General features: G+C 42.9%; 1 protein-coding gene and 1 pseudogene across 4 annotated transcripts in view; one reads left to right on the plus strand and one right to left on the minus strand.

Annotated features, from left to right (window-relative positions):
- The window catches only part of ASCC1 (activating signal cointegrator 1 complex subunit 1), a 120,067-nt gene that overhangs the window by 90,301 nt on the left and 9,856 nt on the right, over positions 1-19,910 (minus strand). For all 4 annotated transcript variants that reach the window (XM_021943379.2, XM_009214717.4, XM_031652263.1 and 1 more), the window contains exons 4-5: positions 16,602-16,699; positions 10,814-10,992 (exon numbers count right to left, since the gene is read on the minus strand). In XM_021943379.2, coding sequence (XP_021799071.1) covers positions 10,814-10,992; positions 16,602-16,699 — 277 coding nt within the window. The remainder of the gene's footprint in view (positions 1-10,813; positions 10,993-16,601; positions 16,700-19,910) is intronic.
- Positions 3,458-4,031, plus strand: LOC103887541 (annotated as a pseudogene).

The following is a 19,910-nucleotide window of genomic DNA, read 5'->3' on the forward strand; positions in this document are numbered from 1 at the left end:
GAGGGTGATACAAATATTCAGTATCTTGTTTGTGATGGTTGTTACATTGGTGTATACCTTTATCAAAACTCATCAAGTCATATTCTTAAAACGAGTGTATTATAATGTTGTATATAAAGTATAACTCATTAAAACTGACTTTTAAAACAGAATGGAAAAAACTATGAAAAAATTTAAAGTTTGCATTCCCTTAACCCGTGTCATTCTACCTCTTAGAATTTATCCCAAAGAAACCAGGAGTCAAAGACAAAAAGATGCATGTACAGATGTTCACTGCAGTGTTATTTAATAAAAATAATTTCCTCCAATGTTCCATCAATAGAGGATTGATTAAATAAACTAAGGTACTTTCACAGAATACTTCACAGCAATTAAAAATGGGAGTTAGCTTCTAATGTATGGACCTGAAATATAAGTATTAATTTAAAAAGTAATATAATATAAAAGAATATAATTTTTTTTTTTTTTTTTTTTGGTAGAGACATGGTCTTACTACATTGCCCAGGCTGAACTCCTGGGCTCAAGCTATCCTCCTGCCTCAGCCTCCTGAGTAGCTGGGGGGCCTACCACTGCACCTGGAGAATAAACATATATTACAAATATACATGTATATTCAAAAAATTTATGAACCAAGAGATTTTGTACCAAGAGATGCTATCTTTTTCTTATGCTATTAAGCAAGGGAATGTTGAGATCATCCCTATTTTAAAGATGAGGAAACTCTCAGAGATGTCAAATGAGTTTCAGAGGAGCCAAAAGAACTGAAAACCCCACAGTCTCTCAGAAAACAACTGCTATCTCTGTGAACAGGTATTTGCTCTTCAAACCTTGTAGAAGAGAACTCACATAAATTGAGTCATAAATGCAGAGTACTATTGGAAAGTGCCTACAGGCTTTCATAGCCATCTTCGTGTCATTCTAACATCAGAATGAAACTCACTAAAAATCTCTTCCATATAATCTAGATAATGGTCCTTTACTGATTTCCTCTTTAATGCTGTGCTTATTTCCAGCTGTTATCAGGGCCTGATTTGAAGACAGAAGAGAGATTATGTTAATATGCAGTCTCCCTGAAAGCAGGAAGGAAGTCCTTTGGACTGATTAAGGCCAGCATGATGTTCACAGCAAACAAGCTCATTCTGGCCAAATTAAAGCAGTAATTCCAATGTTTGTTCCCTGTCAGCCATGTCAGCAGCCAAAAAAGAAATCCAAGAAAGCAGATGTGCATGCACGTGCCCAGAAAAAAAAAAAAAAAAAGACTAACTTATTACACATCTGCTTGTCTCATACCTGGTATTTGTATCATTCCAAAGAATATATCAATGACTGAGCTTCAACTAGTTCGCATTTACCAGTTAAATAATTTCAAAACTTACCAGCCCTCACTCCCCAAAACAGTACTGGACTATACTGAAACCTCAGCGTTCCTGATCTCCTACCCCACTCTCCATTCCCACTGAGAATGAAGCCATCTTGTTACAAAATGTTAAAGGGAAAAATGATTTTCTGATGGCTCACTGATATTAACATTCACATATATGTATTTTCCTTATAGATATGGCCTTATTTAAGCACATAAATGCAAAGTTAGTCATTAAAACTGGTTTTACAAATACAAAAATCAACCAGGTGTGAATGATTAAACTTATTGACACTGACTTTTTACAGTTACAGGTGGTGGCCATCTGTAGTCCCAGCTACTGGAGAGGCTGAGGCAGGAGAATTGCTTGAACCCAGGAGGCAGAGCTTGCAGTGAGCCGAGATTACACCACTGCACTTCAGCCTGGGCAACAGAGCGAGAGTCTGTCTCAAAAAAAAAAAGAAAAAAATTGGTTTTACAATTCTACACTAAGCTCAGGCCATCTCTTGTATTTGCCCAATCTGAATCTATTCACCTTCATAGGCCTCTTCACAAATAAGCAATTTTACTAATTCTCATCCCCTACCCCACAAAAGTACTTGGTTTCTAACACTTCTTTTTTTTTTTTTGAGACAGTCTCACTCTGTCACTTAGACTGGAGTGCAGTGGCATGATCTCGGCTCACTGCAGCCTCTACCTTCTGGGTTCAAGCAATTCTCCTGCCTCAGCCTCCCAAGTAGCTGGGATTACAGGTGCGTACCACCACGCCCAGCTAATTTTTGTATTTTTAGTAGAGAAGGGTTTCACCATGTTGGCCAGGCTGGTCTTGAACTCCTGACCTCAAGTGATCCACCTGCCTCGGCCTCCCAAAGTGCTGGGATTGCAGGCATAAGCCACCGTGCCCGACCTGGTTTTTAATACTTCTAACACTGCAGGTCCATGTCTCACTGTATTCTAACACCTAAGACTACCATTAGCAATATGGACCTGATCGAAAAAAGGAAAGGAAAAGGAGAAAGGGAAAGGGAAAGGGAAGTAAGGAACAAAAGAAGAAAGAATATTGTAAAAGTTTTCACCCAAAACATTTCCACTTTGCCACAACTTTCAAAGCTACCCTTTATCTACTCTTTACCCTCCAAATAATACTAACAACTTTAACTGGCAGTAAAGTATAGCAGGAGTAGCAGCTACCATTTATTAAATGCTTATTGTGCATAAAGTACCACGCTGAGTTCTTTATGTCATCTCATACATTTATTTTGAGACAGGGTCTCACTCTGTCACCCAGGCTGGTGTGCAGTGGCACAATCATGGCTCACTACAGGCTTGACCTCCTGGGCTCAAGCATCCTCCCACCTCAGCCTCCTGAGTAGTTAAAACTACAGATATGTGCCACCACTCCGAGCTAATTTTTTATTTGCTATAGAGACAGAGGCTGCCTAAACGGCCCAGGGCAGTCTTGAACTCCTAGGCTCAAGCAATCCTCCAGCCTCAGCCTCCCAAAGTGCTTAGTTTAGAAGGCCGAAGCTACCTTGTCCAGCCAGTCATCTCATTTGATCCTTCCTACAACCCTCCCAAGTAGGCTATAAAGATTTGGAGAAGTTCATTTGTCCAAGTCCACACAGACTGAAGAACTCAAAATCAGAACTAAGTCCATCTGTCTCAAGAACCAAAGATATTGGTCAGGCGAGGTGGCTCATGCCTGTAATCCTAGCACTTTGGGAGGCCGAGGCAGGTGGATCACCTGAGGTCAGGAGTTTGAGACCAGCCTGACCAATATGGAGAAACTCTGTCTCTACTAAAAATAAATACAAAATTAGCCAGGCGTGGTGGTGCATGCCTGTAATCCCAGCTAGTCAGGAGGCTGAGGCAGGAAAATTGCTTGAACCCAGGAGGCGGAGGTTGCAGTAAGCTGAGATCGCACCACTGTATTCCAGCCTGGGCAACAAGAGCAAAACTCCATCTGAAAAAAAAAAAAAAGAACCAAAGATATTAACCATTGTTCTATTTTATTCCAAATGCTTTTATTTCTGTCTTCACTACAAGATTAAGAAAGCACAGCCTTTCCATCTGGCAGCAACCATCAGGTAAGCCAAGATGAGTGCATACAAGTATATCCAGGAGCTATGGAGAAAGAAGCAATCTGATGTCATGTGCTTTCTTCTGAGGGTCTGCTGCTGGCAGTACCGCCAGCTCTCTGCCCTCCACAGGGCTCCCCACCCGGCCTGATAAAAGTGCGCCAATTGGGCTACAAGACCAAGCAAGGTTACATTATATATAGGATTCGTGTTCGCTGTGGTGGCCGATAACACCCAGTTCCTAATGGTGCAACTTACAGCAAGCCTGTCCATCGTGGTGTTAACCAGCTAAAGTTTGCCTGAAGCCTTCAGTCTCTTGCAGAGGAATGAGCTAGATGCTACTGTGGGGCTCTGAAAGTCCTGAATTCTTACTAGATTGGTTAAGATTCCACATACAAATATTTTGAGGTTATCCTCACTGATCCATTCCACAAAGCTATCAGAAGAAATCCTGACACCCAGTGGATCACCAAACCAGTCCACAAGCACAAGGAGATGCGTGGGCTGACATCTGCAGGCTGAAAGAGCCGTGGCCTTGGAAAGGGCCATAAGTTCCACCACACTATTGGTGGTTCTCGCTAGGCAGCCTGGAGAAGGCACAATACTCTCCAGCTCCACTGTTACCACTAATGTAAGTAAAGTTTGTAAAATTCATACCTAATAAACAATTTAGGATAGTCATGTCTGCTTACAAGTGTTATTTGTCTGTTAAAGCTAGTCTGCAGATTGTTTCATGAATGCTTTGTCAAATTAAGAAAGTTAAAGTGCAGGCTGGGCGCGGTGGCTCACGCCTGTAATCCTGGCACTTTGGGAGGCCGAGGCGGGCGGATCATGAGGTCAAGAAATCCAGGCCATCCTGGCCAACATGGTGAAACCCTGTCTCTATTTAAAATATAAAAATTAGCTGGGCGTGGTGGCAGGCACCTGTAGTCTCAGCTACTCAGGAGGCTGAGGCAGGAGAATCGCTTGAACCCGGGAGGCAGAGGTTACAGTGAGCCGAGATCACACCATTGCACTCCAGCCTGGGCGACAGAGCAAGACACCGTTTCAGGGGGGGAAAAAAAAGTTAAAGTGCAATAATGTTTGAAGACAATAAGTGACGGTGTATCTTGTTTCTTTTTTTTTTTTTTTTTTTTTTTTTTGAGACGGAGTCTCGCTGTGTCGACCAGGGTGGAGTGCAGTGGCCGGATCTCAGCTCACTGCAAGCTCCGCCTCCCGGGTTTTTACGCCATTCTCCTGCCTCAGCCTCCCGAGTAGCCGGGACTACAGGCGCCCACCACCTCGCCCGGCTAGTTTTTTGTATTTTTTTTTAGTAGAGACGGGGTTTCACCGTGTTAGCCAGGATGGTCTCAAACTCCTGACCTCGTGATCCGCCCGTCTCGGCCTCCCAAAGTGCTGGGATTACAGGCTTGAGCCACCGCGCCCGGCCGTATCTTGTTTCTAATAAGAAACTTTTTTGTCTTTGCTTTATCTTATTAGGAAGTTCTGTGTCAGTGTATAAAACATACTGTGTGGTATAATAAGTTTAAAATAAATTCTTTAAAAGAAAAAAAAGCATAGCATGGACATATACACGCAAAAAAATGAACCTTGACCTAAATATTGCATCTTGTACAAAAAAATTAACTGAATCATAGACCTAAATATAAAAAACCAAAACTATAAACATTCTAAAGAAAACTTTCATATTTGAGGGTTAGGAAAAAAATTTTTCTTTTTTCTGAGACAGAGTTTCACTCGTTGCCCAAGCTAGAGTGCATCTCAGCTCACTGCAACCTCCGCCTCCCAGGTTCAAGCAATTCTCCCGCCCCAGCCTCCCTAGTGGCTGGGATCACAGGTGCCTACCACCATGCCCAGCTAATTTTTCTATTTTTAGTAGAGATGGGTTTCACCATGCTGCCAGGTTGAAGCCCCAAACCCTGACCCTAAGTGATCCACCCACCCTCGGCCCGGCAAGCATAGGGATTACAGGTGGAGCTTTCACCATGCCGGGCCAGGAAAGATTTTTTGAGAGCAAAGTCTCGCCTGTCACCAGGTTGGAAGCAGTGACTTCCGGATCTCAGCTCACCGCAGAAGCCCGCCCGACATTTTAATTTTATCGCCTTATTCCTGAGTAGCTGGGACTACAGGCGCTCACCACCTCGCCTGTTTTGAGCGAGATCGAGTTCGCTTCCAGGTTGAGTGCGTAGTGGCCGGATCTGGTCACCGTAAGTTCGTTGAAATGCTTTATTTTCCGTTCGTTTCGAGTTGGGACTCAGGCCAGCACCGCCGCTGCTTATTTTTTAGAGACGGGTTTCGCCCGCGCAGCCAGGATGGTTCGATTCGACCATGATCCACCGCCGGCTCCCCAAAGTGCTGGGATTACAGGCTTAAGCCACCGCGCCCGGCCGAAAAGATATTTTAGGCATAACATCAAGAGTACAACCCATACAAAAAAAAAAATCAATAAACTAGTCTTTATCAAAATTTAAAACTTTTGCTCTACAAAAGACATGAATAAGAGAATGAAAAGACAAGCTACAGATTAGGAGAAAATATCTGCAAATCACATATACTCGAAAGGACTTGTATCAACAATATATATATAAAGAACCCTAAAAACTCAATGATTAAGAAAACAATCCGGCTGGGCGTGATAGCTCACACCTGTAATCCCAGCACTTTGGGAGGCTGAGGCAGGTGGATCACGAGGTCAGGAGTTCAAGACCAGCCTGGCCAATACGGTGAAACCCTGTCTCTACTAAAGATACAAAAAATTAGCCGGGCATGGTGACACGTGCCTGTAATCCCAGCTACTCAGGAGGCTGTGCCAGGAGAATTGCTTGAACCCGGGAGGCAGAGGTTGCAGTGAGCCAAGATCGGGCCATAGAACTCCAGCCTGGGCAAAAGGGCGAGACTCCATCTCAAAAAAAAAAAAAAGGAAAGGAAAGAAAAGAAAAGAAAAAAAACCCAATTGTTGTTGTTTGCTGAGACAGTCTCACTCTGTCACCCAGGCTGGAGTGCAGTGGCACCATCTTGGCTCACTGCAACCTCCATCTCCTGGGTTCAAGTGATTCTCGTGCCTCAGCCTCCTGAGTAGTTGGGATTACAGATGTATGCCACCGTGCCTGGCTAATTTTTGTATTTTTAGTAGAGATGGGATTTCGCCCTGTTGGCAAGGCTTGTCTCAAACTCCTGGCCTAAAGTGATCCACCCAACTCCATCTCCCAAAGTGCTGGGATTACAGGCATGGGACACTGCACCCCGCCAAACCACCCAATTGTAAGACAGGCAAAAGACATGAACAGACACCTCACCAAAGATGATAAAAGGATGGCAAAAAAGCACATGAACTAATTCAACATCATTAGCCATTAAAGAAATGTAAATTAAAACCACAATAAGATGTCACTACACAGCTATTAGAATAGCTAAAATAACAAATAGTGATAATATCAAATGCTAGTGAGGATGGAGAACAACTGGAATTCTCATAAATTGCTGTTGGGAATGCAAAACAGTACATGCATTCTGAAAAATGGTTTGGCAGTGTTTCGTAAAGTTAAATATACACCTAGCATACATCACAGCAACCCAATTCCTGGGTATTTTACTGTAAAGAAATGAAAACTTATGTTCACACAAAAACCCGTACACAAATGTTTACAGCAGTTCTAATCATAATTGCCAAAAACTGCAAAAACCCAAGTGTCCTCCAATGAGTGAATGGATAAGCAAACTTTAGCACACCCATAAAGTAAAATATTACCCAGAAATAGTAAATGAACAAACTCCTGAGACACACACAACTTGGATGAATCTCAAAAGCACTATGCTGAGTGAAAGAAGCCAGTTACCTACTATATGATTCCATCTATATGACACTCTCAAAAAGACAAAACTACAAATAATAAACAAAACACACATAAACACAAACACACACATACACACGACAAAACTACAGTGAAGAAGAGATTAGTGATTGCCGGGGTTGTGGGTGAGGAAGAGGTGACTATAAAGGGAGAGTATGAGGGAGTTTTTGGGGTGGAATTGTTCTGTATCCTAATTGTGGTGGTAGTTACAGAAATCTAAACATGTTTTAGAATTCATAGACATGGGCCGGGCGCGGTGGCTCAAGCCTGTAATCCCAGCACTTTGGGAGGCCGAGACGGGCGGATAATGAGCTCAGGAGATCGAGACCATCCTGGCTAACACGGTGAAACCCCGTCTCTACTAAAAAATACAAAAAACTAGCTGGGCGAGGTGGCGGGCGTCTGTAGTCCCAGCTACTCCGGAGGCTAAGGCAGGAGAATGGCGTAAACCCGGGAGGCGGAGCTTGCAGTAAGCTGAGATCCGGCCACTGCACTCCAGCCTGGGCGACAGAGCGAGACTCTGTCTCAAAAAGTAAAAAAAAATTTAAAAAATTTAAAAATAAAAAAAAAGAATTCATAGACGTGTATACTCCAAAAAAGTCCATTTTAATTATAATAACTTTGAAGATAAAATTGAAAAAATTTAATTCTTCAGAGGATAACTGGTTAAATAGGTGTTTAAAAAGTTAGTCTTATCTCTTACTGTATATCAAAACATATTCTAAATGAACTAAAAAGCTAAATGTAAATTATGAAATAATACTGATCTTTTTTTTTTTTTTTTTTTGAGACAGAGTCTCATACTGTCACCCAGGCTGGAGTGCAGTGGGATGATCTCTGCTCACTGCAAGCTCTGCCTCCTGGGTTCAGGTCATTCTGCCTCAGCCTCCCGAGTAGCTGGAACCACACGCACCCACCACCATGCCCAGCTGATTTTTCTTTATTTTTTTTTTAGTAGAGACGGGGTTTCACCATGTTAGCCAGGATGGTCTTCATTTAGAGACGGGGTTTCAACATATTGGCCAGGATGGTTTCTATCTTCTGACCTCGTGATCCGCCCACCTCGGCCTCCCAAAGTGCTGGGATTACAGGCGTAAGCCACTGCACCCAGCCTGATCTTCTTAATATATATGATGCTCCTACAAATAAATTTTTAAAAAGAACACTCCCAGAGAAAAATGGGTCAAGACATGAATAAACAGAGTTAAGTAAAGGAAAACGCTTTATCTCACAAATAATTGAATAAACAGTAAAGCAATGAAACAGTATTTTTTGTCAACTGAAATACAAAAAAAAAAAAAAAAAACTTTAAAAGAATGATAACATCCAGTATTGGCAAAAGTGGGAAAGGAAACCTAAAGAAAACTCTAGTTTAGAGCATAAAGTGCTATAAGATTTCCTGAAGGTAATCTGGATGTCTATACATTATCGAAAAATTCATACACATACACAAAACTGTTTTTTCACTTCCAGGAATTTAAGTAAAATAACCCACTAGTGCAGAAAAATGTATTCAGCATACACATAACAAAATACAAATTTAAAAAGTTAAATAATTATATATCCATATAATAGAACAGTAAGTAGCCATTACAAAACCAAGTCACCTGAACAGTTAATGAAACCAGATTTTTTGTGTGTGTTTTTTGTTTGTTTTTTGTTTTTGAGATGAGTTTCATTCTTGTTGCCCAGGCTGGAGGGCAATGGCGCTATCTCGGCTCACGGCAACCTCCGCCTCCCTGGTTCAAGTGATTCTCCTGCCTCAGCCTGCTGAGTAGCTAAGGATTACAGGTATGCGCCACTATGCCCGGATAATTCTGTATTTTTAGTAGAGACGGGGTTTCTCCATGTTGGTCAGGCTGGTCAGTCTCAAACTCCTGACATCAGGTGATCTGCCTGCCTTAGCCTCCCAAAGTGCTGGTATTACAGGCCTGAGTCACCACGCCCAGCCTAAATTTTATTTTTAAAATGTATGTGAGTGGGCCAGGCATAGTGGCTCACGCCTGTAATCCCAGCACTTTGGGAGGCCAAGGAGGGCAGATCACCTGAAGTCAGGAGTTCAAGACCAGCCTGACCAACGTGGAGAAACCCCATCTCTACTAAAAATACAAAATTAGCCAGGCTTGGTGGCGCATGCCTATAATAACAGCTACTCAGGAGGCTGAGGCAGGAGAATTCCTTGAACCTGGGAGGCAGAGGCTGCGGTAAGCTGAGATGAGTCATTGCACTCCAGCCTGGGAAACAAGAATGAAACGCTGCCTCCAAAAAAAAAAAAAGTATGTGAGTGTACAGACACATTGATACACACACATATATAGTAATGATGTCACAGCATCTCTCAGTAGTGGAATTATGGATGATTTTTTATTAATCTTTTCTGTATTTTCTAAATTTTCCGTAATAAACATATATTGCTTTCATACATTTTTTTGAATCAATATACATTTTTTAAAATCAACTAACTGATATCCAAAATGAGTTTAAAACTTGTTTTCTAATCTGGATTATCTGCTATTATCCTGGTCACAAGCATTTCACTGTTATCTAAGTATGGCAATTCTATATGCAAATTTGTCTTTTAGTTACTAATCTCAAATGAGCCATGACTGCCCAAAGGCAGAAGATCTAAAGATAATGGCATCTCATTAACATTACCACCCAAAAGATGCAGAATAGTGTGTCTATTAGGATGAGCATTTTGTGTCTTAAATTTTTTTTTTTTTTTTTTTTTTTTTTTTGAGATGGCATCTCACTCTGTCTCCCAGGCTAGAGTGCAGTGACACAATCTTGGCTCACTGCTTGGCTCACTGCAACCTCCATCTCCCAGGTTCAAGCAATTCTCCTGCCTCAGCCTCCCAAGTAGCTGGGATTACAGGCACGCACCACCAGGCCCAGCTAATTTTTTTTGTATTTTTAGTAGAGACGGGGTTTCACCATGTCGGCCAGGTTAGTCTCGAACTCCTGACCTCAAGTGATCTGCCTACCTCAGCCTCCCAAAGTGCTGGGATTACAGGTGTTTCTCACCCACTCCAGCCCACAGTGCTAAAATTTTTTTTGAGACGGACTTGCCTCTCCAGGCTGCGCGTGCTGATCTCAGCTCACTGCAAGCTCCTGCCCTCCGGTTTACGCCTCCTGCCTCAGCTCGAGTAGCTGGGACCACAGGCTCTCACCCCAGCCAGTTTTTGTATTTTTTGTGAGACGGGTTTCCCACCCTGTTAGCCAGGATGGTCTTGATCTCCTGACCTCTGCCCCATCTCGGCCTCCCAAAGTGCTGGGATTGAGCCACCGCACCCAGCCTGTGCTAAAATTTTTTAAAGACATTTCTGTAATATACAGAAACTTATGAGCTGATATGTCCATACACTTTTTTTTCAGTTCAATATTATACGAAGTCATAAGAAATAGTTATCTTTTTTGTTGGGGGAAGAAGTTTATAACTCCCTACTGTTTGATTTATGAACCATTTTTGTATTCTTTTTATATTTAACTTTTTTTTTTAACCTTCTTGTTTTGTTTGTGCTTACCATGGAGCACTTCGCCAGTACTTCCTCCTGGAATCTCAGGAATCCTTCCTGAACCTCAACTTCATTGAGGAAAAAGGCAAGGAAGTGAGTGAAGGGCTGCTTTCTTCTAAAAGTGTCCAAAAGAACATCAATCCGTGTTCGGGCTGAAATTACACCATTTCGATGCTGGCCAGTGATTACTGTAAACAAACAACAAAGGGTAAACATGCTCAAGGACCCCCAAATGCTTATAAAATATGGGACCTCTTGATACTGTCATTTCTGAGAAGCTAAAGCAGTTCTGAATGCATATATGAATCTAAACAGGGGACAATAACAAAGAAAACTGCTAATTAATTCAATGTAAGCAGAATGAGGCTTAAAAATAGAATACCCTTAAGACAGCATATAAAGTAGAAAAATGAATTCAAATACTACAAAGCAAACCCTTGCTGACAGGAATGTAAAATGGTGTAGTCACTATGAAAAAGTTTGGTAATTCCTTAAAAAGTTGAACACAGCTGGGCGCAGTGGCTCACGCCTGTAATCCCAGCACTTTGGGAGGCTGAGGTGGGCAGATCACTTGAGGTCAGGAGTTCAAGACCAGCCTGGCCAATATGGCAAAACCTCGTCTCTACTAAAAATACAAAGATCAGCTGAGCATGGTGGCACATGTCTGTAATCCCAGCTACTTGGGAGGCTGAGGAACAAGAATGGCTTGAACCGGCGAGGTGGAGGTTGCAGTGAAATGAGATCGAACCCCTGCACTCCAGCATGGGCAACAGAGCTAGACTCTGTATCAAAAAAAAAAAAAAGTTGAACATAGACTTACCATATAATCCAGAAATTCTACCCTTAGGGATACCCAAAATAAGTAAAAACAGAGAAAGAAAAAGGAAAGAAAAAGGAAAGGAAAGGAGGAAGGAAAAGAAAGGAAAGAAAAGGAAGGAAGGGAAGGAAGGAAAGAAAGAAAAGAGAGAAAGAAGGCAAGGCATGCTCACGCCTGTAATCCCAGCACTTAGGGGCAAAGGCCAGAGCAGGAGGATTGCCTGAGGCCAGGAGTTCCAGACAGCCTAGGCAATTTACTGAAACTCTGTCACTACAACAACAACAACAAAAAAAGCTTCTGATGTTCCATTGCCTGAGATTTCAAAACAGACAAGACCAGATCCTTGTCTAGAGGATTAAAACCTACTAGATCATTTCCTTCTCTGATTTCTCTAATTTAAGAGACACAAAAGAAATGGATAAATGACAGCAAATATCACACCACTGCAACTGCAGACTTCACTTCACATCACAACTCAATTTACTCTAACCAATAAATTTGGTTTTTCTATATACTTTACTCCTGCACAAAATCAATAAGCTAGTTTATTTATTTTCTTTTATTTTCGAGACAGAGTCTTGCTCTGTCACCCAGGCTGGAGTGCAGTAGCGCGATCTCGGCTTATTACAACCTCCGCCTCCCAGGTTCAAGCGATTCTCCTGCCTCAGCCTCCCAAGTAGCTGGGATTACAGGCATGCGCCACCACCGCCTGGCTAATTTTTATATTCTCAGTAGAGACAGGGTTTCACCATGTTGGCCATGCTGGTCTCGAAATCTTGACCTCGTGATCTGCCCACCTCGGCCTCCTAAAATGCTAGGATTATAGGCATGAGCCACCAAACCAAACTTTGTATTTTTAATTTTATTTTTTGAGACGGAGTCTTGCTCTATCGCGCAGGTTGGAGTGCAGTGGCACGATATCGGCTCACTGCAACCTCCATCTCCCAGGTTCAAGTAATTCTCCTGCCTCAGCCTTCTGAGTGGCTGGGATTACAGGTGTGTGCCACCACACCTGGCTAATTTTTTTTTTTGAGACAGTCTCACTCTGTCACCCAGGCTGGAGTACAGTAGCACAGTCTCAGCTCATTGCAACCTCCGCCTCCCAGGTTCAAGCGATTCTCCTGTCTCAGCCTCCTGAGTAGCTGGGATTACAGGTGCATGCCACCATGCCTTGCTAATTTTTGTATTTTTAGTAGAGGCTGGGTTTCACCATGTTGGCCAGGATGGTCTCGATCTCCTGACCTCATGATCTGCCCACCTCGGCTTCCCAAAGTGCTGGGATTACAGGCGTGAGCTACCACACCTGCCTAGTTTTTATTTTCTCTTCTTTGTTTTTTCTTTTTTTTTGAGACAGAGTCTTGCTCTGCCACCCAGTCTGGAGTGCATTGTGTGATCATGGCTCACAGCAGCCTCGACTTTCCCATATCAAAAGATCCTCCCACTTCAGCCTCCCAGGTAGCTGGGACTACAAGCACGTGCCACCACGCCCAGCCAATTTTTGTATTTTTTTATAGAAATGGGGTTTTGCCATGTTGCCCACGCTGACCTTGAACACCTGGGCTCAAGTGATCCTCCCACCTAGGCCTCCCAAAGTTTTAGGATTACAGGCATGAGCCACCAAGCCCAGCCTGACACACTCGTTTTCCACACTGCAACATTTGTGCTTTCTAAGTTGAAATGGAATCTTTATAGCCTTTTCTGGATAAGTTCTGGAATGACTCTAGTATATTAAAATGGCTAGGGTCTCCAGATTTACACCACGTTATAATTTTACTGCAATAAAAAATATTATATAACTTACTACACAGATAGAAAAAACAGGGAACATATAACAAGTGTTAATAGCAATTATGTTTGGGGTTAATACTATAAGAGACTTCCATTTATAACTTATATATAATTTCTGCAAGCTTTCTCTTTTTTGAAAGCATGTACTAATTTTATAATGAGAAAAAATTAGGGCCGGGCGTGGTGGCTCATGCCTGTAACCCCAGCAACTCTGGGAGGCCAAAGCTGGCTGATCACTTGAGATTGGGAGTTCAAGACCAGCCTGACCAACAAGGAGAAACCCCATCTCTACTAAAAATACAAAATTAGCCAGGCATGATGGCGCACGCCTGTAATCCCAACTACTTGGTAGGCTGAGGCAGGAGAATCACTTGAACCCAGGAAGCAGAGGTTGCAGTGAGCCAAGATTGTGCTGAGCCGAGATCGCGCCAATGCACTCCAGCCTGGGCAACAAGAGTGAAACTACGTCTCAAAAAATAAAAATAAAAATAAATAGATGAAGTAAGGTTTAATGCAATTATAAAATGACTTTGGTATTTGTAACTCGAATGTTACAACTTAAGGAAAATAAACTTTTGCACTTATAATTCTAATAAACTGAACATTTACTTTAACAAAAGTCCTTCCAAATGATGTTAAAAGTTCTAATGCTCGAGTTTGCTGACATTACCAAGGAGCTAGAGAAAACTGTCACTGCACTGGTCAATATGGGAGCCCACATGCAGCTAGTTAATCAGAATTCAGTAAAAGTAAAAATTCAGTTCCTGTCACACTAGCAATATTCCAAATACTCAAAGTCACATGTGACCAGTACCTGACATATACAGCTCCTGTGCTAGACAGCACGGATATAGAACATCCTCACTATCACAGAAAGTTCTTTTGGACAGCACTGCTGTAAAGTCAACTGCTATTTATCTGCTGTCAAGGTGATTGTTTTTTTGTGTGTGTGTATGTATGACAAGGTCTCGCTCTGTCACCCAGGCTGGAGTGTGGTGGCATGAACACAGCTCACTGCAGCCTCAACCTCCTGGGCTCAAGCGATCCTCCCACCTCAATCTCCCAAAGTGCTGGCCTAACAGGTATATGCCACTGTCCCCAGTCAAGGTGATCATTCTTACATAACATAAAATGAAAAAGAGTACTTACAATTTTTTCTGCAAAAACAATACAGTCTATTAACAATTATGGAAAATGAGGCTGAGTGCAGTGACTCACGTCTATAATCCCGGCACTTTGGGAGGCCAAGGAGGATCATTCTGCCCAGGAGTTCAAGGCCAGCCTGGGCAACATAGTAAGACCCCATCTCTACAAAAAAAATATTAAAAATTAGCTGGGCATGGTGGCAAGTGCCTGTAGTCCCAGCTACTTGGAAGGCTGAGGGAAAAGTATTGCTTGAGACAGGAGTTCAAGGCTACAGTGAGCTATGATGGAGCCAATGCACTCTAGCCTGAGCGACATGCTACACTTTGGGAGGCCAAGGCAGGCAGATCGCTTGAGTGCAGAAGTTCGAGACCAGCCTGAGCAACGTAGCAAAATCTTGTCTCTACAAAAAATACACAAAAATTAGCCAGGTGTGATGGCACGTGCTTGTAGTCCCAGCTGTGCAAGGCTGAGATGGGAGGATTGATTGAGTCCAGGAGGTAGAGGCTGCAGTGAGCTGTGATCATGCCACTACACTCCAGCCTGGGCAACAGAGACTCTGTCCCCCCAAAAAATAAAATAAAGGACTAAAAGGCTGGGCATGGTGGCTCATGCCTATAATTCCAGCACCTTGGGAGGCTGAGGCAGGCAGATCACTTGAGACCAAAAGTTCAAGATCAGCCTGGGCAACATGGTGAAACCCTGTCTCGATAAAAAATAAATAAAAATTTTTAAATGAATAAAGAAAAAGAAAATGGGTTAATGAATTATTGGAGGTTGCTGCACTCTTTGACTTTAAAAAAGTTCCATCAGCCGGACACGGTGCTCATACCTGTAATGCCAGCACTTCAGAAGGCCAAGGTGGGAGGATCACTTGAGGCCAGGAGTTCGAGACCAGCCTAGCCAACATGGCAAAACCCTGTCTCTACCAAAAAATACAAAAATTAGCTGGATTCAGTGGCACACGCCTGTAGTCCCAGCTACTCGGGAGGCTGAGGCAGGAGAATCGCTTGAACCTGGGGAGCAGAGGTTGCAGTGAGCTGAGATTACACCTCAGCACTCCAGCCTGGGTAACAGAGTGAGACTGCCTCAAAAAAAAAAAAAAAAAAAAAAATTCCATCCTTCTAGAATGAGTTTACAGTTTTGTCCTAACAATGTCCCTCACTCAAAGCCATTGTACAACAAAAGCCTATGCCCTTGGTTCACACCGAGGCTTGGTACAGACACTTTCTAACTTGATTTATACTGCTAAACTATTTTTCCTTATCAGAACAGTTATTTGAGTCAAGTTACATTATTTTAATCATTACTCTTATAATTTCCTTTCTGGTCTATAAAATCAAGGGTAAAAAACTGAGAACACAATGGAAAAGGCTGAACTCCATTTCATATTCACTGATCTCATTGATTTTTCTCTAATTCTAACTGGAAACAATTCACAAGTCCATTTCAAAGTACCAAAGCATAAAAAGAAATCTCCTAATACACAGTGAAATCTGGAAGTTTTATTCCATCGATGTATGGTAAAGTGTAAAACTAAGGCCCAGGTACTCAATCAAGATAAGGTTATATAATTCTATATTTCCTCATTTGGGAGACTGGTACTGATAAAACATAAAAAAGCCCACAGCTGGCCGGGCATGGTGGCTCACACCTATAATCCCAACACTTTGGGAGGCCAAGAGGGGAGGATCACCTGAGGTCAGGAGTTCGAGACCAGCCAGGCCAACATACAGAAACCCTGTCTCTACTAAAAATACAAAATTAGCTGGTGTGGTGGCACATGCCTGTAATCCCAGCTACTAGGGAGGCTGAGGCAGGAGAATCACTTGAACCCGGGAAACGGAGGTTGCAGTGAGCCGAGATCGTGCCACTGCACTCCGGCCTAGGTAACAAGAGCGAAACTCCGAGTCAAAATAAAAAAAAAGAAAAAGCCCATAGCTATAGAACCCCACAGAAAACATAGTTACTAAACCCTGCAGTTGGTTACATTATTCCATAAACATGCAAAAGTGACTTCAAATGTAACTTATATGTAGTGAGTCTCACCAATTTCCCCGTCTTCTCCAGGTTTAGGAATGCTAATAGAAGTTTTGGTCTCCATTTCTATTTTCTTCCTAGTGTCCCCTCTCCTTCCAACTATATGCCTGTAACATAAAGAAAAAGTAATTAAAAGAAGATTAAGTCAAAATGTACTAAAATAAAGAACCTCATCATGTTTAAATCCTTTGTGACTAGAGATACTCCCTTACAGAAAAGTGATTCAGTAAAAGCCCAATATTTGTGGAAGAAATTACAAGTCAACTAGCTTTAGAACATGCTGCATTACAGTCATTGGCAAAAATGAGTTTTTGGCCCTATAGCCAATTCAATGCATAGATAGAAAAACCATGCCCAACACCCATTTGCTTCTCAAAATTAGATTTAAAATCTGGGTCTGCAATTCAGTGAAAGAAAAGTGGGCCAGCAAGTACAGTGGCTCACACCTGTAATCCCTGCTACTCAAAAGGCTGAGGTGGGAGAACTGCTTGAGACCAGGAGTTTGAGACCAGCCTGGGCAACAGAGTAAGACGCTGTCTCTAAAAAAATATTTTAGGCTGGCCGCAGTGGCTCACGCCTCTAATCCCAGCACTCTGGGAGGCTGAGGCTGGCAGATCACCTGAGGTCAGGAGTTCGAGACCAGCCTGGCCAACATGGCAAAACCCCATCTCTACAAAAATACGAAAATTAACCCGGCGTGACAACAGGGCGCCTGTAATCCCAGCTACTTGGGAGGCTGAGGCAGGAGAATCACTTGAACCCAGGAGGCAGAGGTTGCAGTAAGCTGAGATTGCACCACTATACTCCAGCCTGGGCAACAAGAACGAGACTCTGTCTCAAAAAACAAAATTTTTAAAAAATTTTTTTAAATAGAAAAATTAGAATATCTGAGGACTCATGGCAACAGTGAGCTACAGCCAACTCTCGACTACCCCATGAAGACGGGACATGAGCTCACAATCCCCATCACTCCCACTTCAATCACTTATTGACTCATTTACATTACTTGTCTGGACTTCCAAGTATAAATATTCTGACAATCCAAAGTTATCTTCTGGAACCCACAGTCATTTGATGTGTTCAAGTGAATGAGACTACTGAATCCCAAGAGAGAAGTTTCAGAGTCTATAAAGCACTAAGAGGCCATCACAGGGCTACAGAGTTAAGAGAAAGAACTCCTTGTCATCAACGTTATTTCAACCTCTATGACTTCAATTACGGTACCCAATACCACGGATGCCTATGTCTAAAACTATTGGTTTGTTTGTGCATGGGATAACAAAGCCCAATTATTTCCCTTAGGATCTATTACAGTAAGCCAGTTTTTAAAAATAAGATTTTAGAAGATTGGAAATCTGTAATTTCCAAGTGGTTTTCCTTGTGTGGGGATGGAGATTGTAGGGCACCAAACTCTGTCGGGCCTTTGTATTCCCACCTTATCAATTAGGAGTGCTTTCCATCGGGCTCCAGTTTATTACTATGTGGCTAGTGAACAAGCCTACCACAAAAAGCGTGGTTCAAAGTGCTATTAATAATCCAGGCTTCAGCACCTTAGAAAGCAAAGTGGTTGAGGTTTAAAAGGCTTTAGAATCAAACAAACCTTGGAACTCATATAACTACTGTAAGCCTACTTCTTCACTTATCAAAATGAAGTAAGAGGCTGACACAGAAGGATCCCTTGAGCCCAGGAGTTCAAGGCTATGGTAAGCTATGATCACACCATGGCACTCTGGCCTGGATGACAAAGTGAGATCCTGTCTCTAAAAAAATAAAAATAGGCCAGGTGCAGTGGCTCACGCCTGTAATCCCACACTTTGGGAGGCCGAGGCGGATGAATCACTTGAGATCAGGAGTTCAAGACCAGCCTGGCCAACATGGCGAAACCCCGTCTCTACTAAAAATACAAAAATTAACACATGCACACGTATGTTCACTGCGGCACTATTAACAATAGCAAAGACTTGGAATTAACCCAAATGTCCATCAGTGACAGACTGGATTAAGAAAATTGGCACATATACACCATGGAATACTATGCAGCCATTAAAAAGGATGAGTTTGTATCCTTTGTAGGGACATGGATGCAGCTGGAAACCATCATTCTCAGCAAACTATCGCAAGAACAGAAAACCAAACACTGCATGTTCTCACTCATAGGTGGGAACTGAACAATGAGATCACTTGGACTCAGGAAGGGGAACATCACACATCGGGGCCTATTATGGGAAGGGGGGAGGGGGGAGGGATTGCACTGGGAGTTATACCTGATGTAAATGACGAGTTGATGGGTGCTGACGAGTTGATGGGTGCAGCACACCAACATGGCACAAGTATACATATGTATCAAACCTGCACGTTATGCACATGTACCCTAGAACTTAAAGTATAATAATAAAAAATAATAATAATAAATAAAAATTCTTTCTGCTAAAAAAAAAAAAAATACAAAAATTAGCAAAGTCGGGCAAGGTGGCTCAAGGTGGTGTGGTAGCTCATGCCTGTAATCCCAGCACTTTGCGAGGCCGAGGTGGGCAGATCACCTGAGGTCAGAAGATCGAGGCCAGCCTGGCCAACATGGTAAAACCCCATCTCCACTAAAAATACAAAAATTAGCCAGCGGTGGTGGCGGGTGCCTGTAATCCCAACTACTCAGGAGGCTGAGGCAGGAGAATTGCTTGAACTCGGGAGGCGGAGGTTGCAGTGAGTCAAGATCACACCACTGCACTCCAGCCTGGGCAACAAGAGTGAAACTCTATCTCAAAAAAAAAAAAAAACCAGTGGGGTGTGGTGGCGGGCACCTGTAATCCCAGCTACTTGGAAGGCTGAGCAGGAGAACTGCTTGAACCCAGGAGACAGAGGTTGCAGTGAGCAGAGATTGCACCACTGCACTCCAGCCTGGGCGACAGAGGGAGACTTCATCTCAAAAAAATAACTGAATAAAATTAAATTAAAGTTGGCTGGGCGTGGTGGTTCACATTTGTAATCTGAGCACTGTGGGAGGCCGAGGTGGGTGGATCACCTGAAGTCAGGAGTTCAAGACTAGTCTGGCCAACATGGTGAAACACCATCTCTACTAAAAATACAAAAATTACCCGGGTGTGGTGGCAGATGCCTATAATCCCAGCTACTCAGGAGGCTGAGGCAGGAGAATCACTTGGACCCAGGAGGCAGAGGTTACAGGGAGCCGAGATTGTGCCATTCCACTCCAGCCTGGGCGACAGAGCGAGACTCCGTCTCAAAAAACAAAAAAAGAGGCCAAGCATGGTGGCTCATGCCTGTAATCCCAGTGCTTTCGGAGACTGGGGCGGGCGGATCACC

This window comes from Papio anubis, chromosome 11 (assembly GCF_008728515.1).
Source record: "Papio anubis isolate 15944 chromosome 11, Panubis1.0, whole genome shotgun sequence".
Taxonomy (NCBI): domain Eukaryota; kingdom Metazoa; phylum Chordata; class Mammalia; order Primates; family Cercopithecidae; genus Papio; species Papio anubis.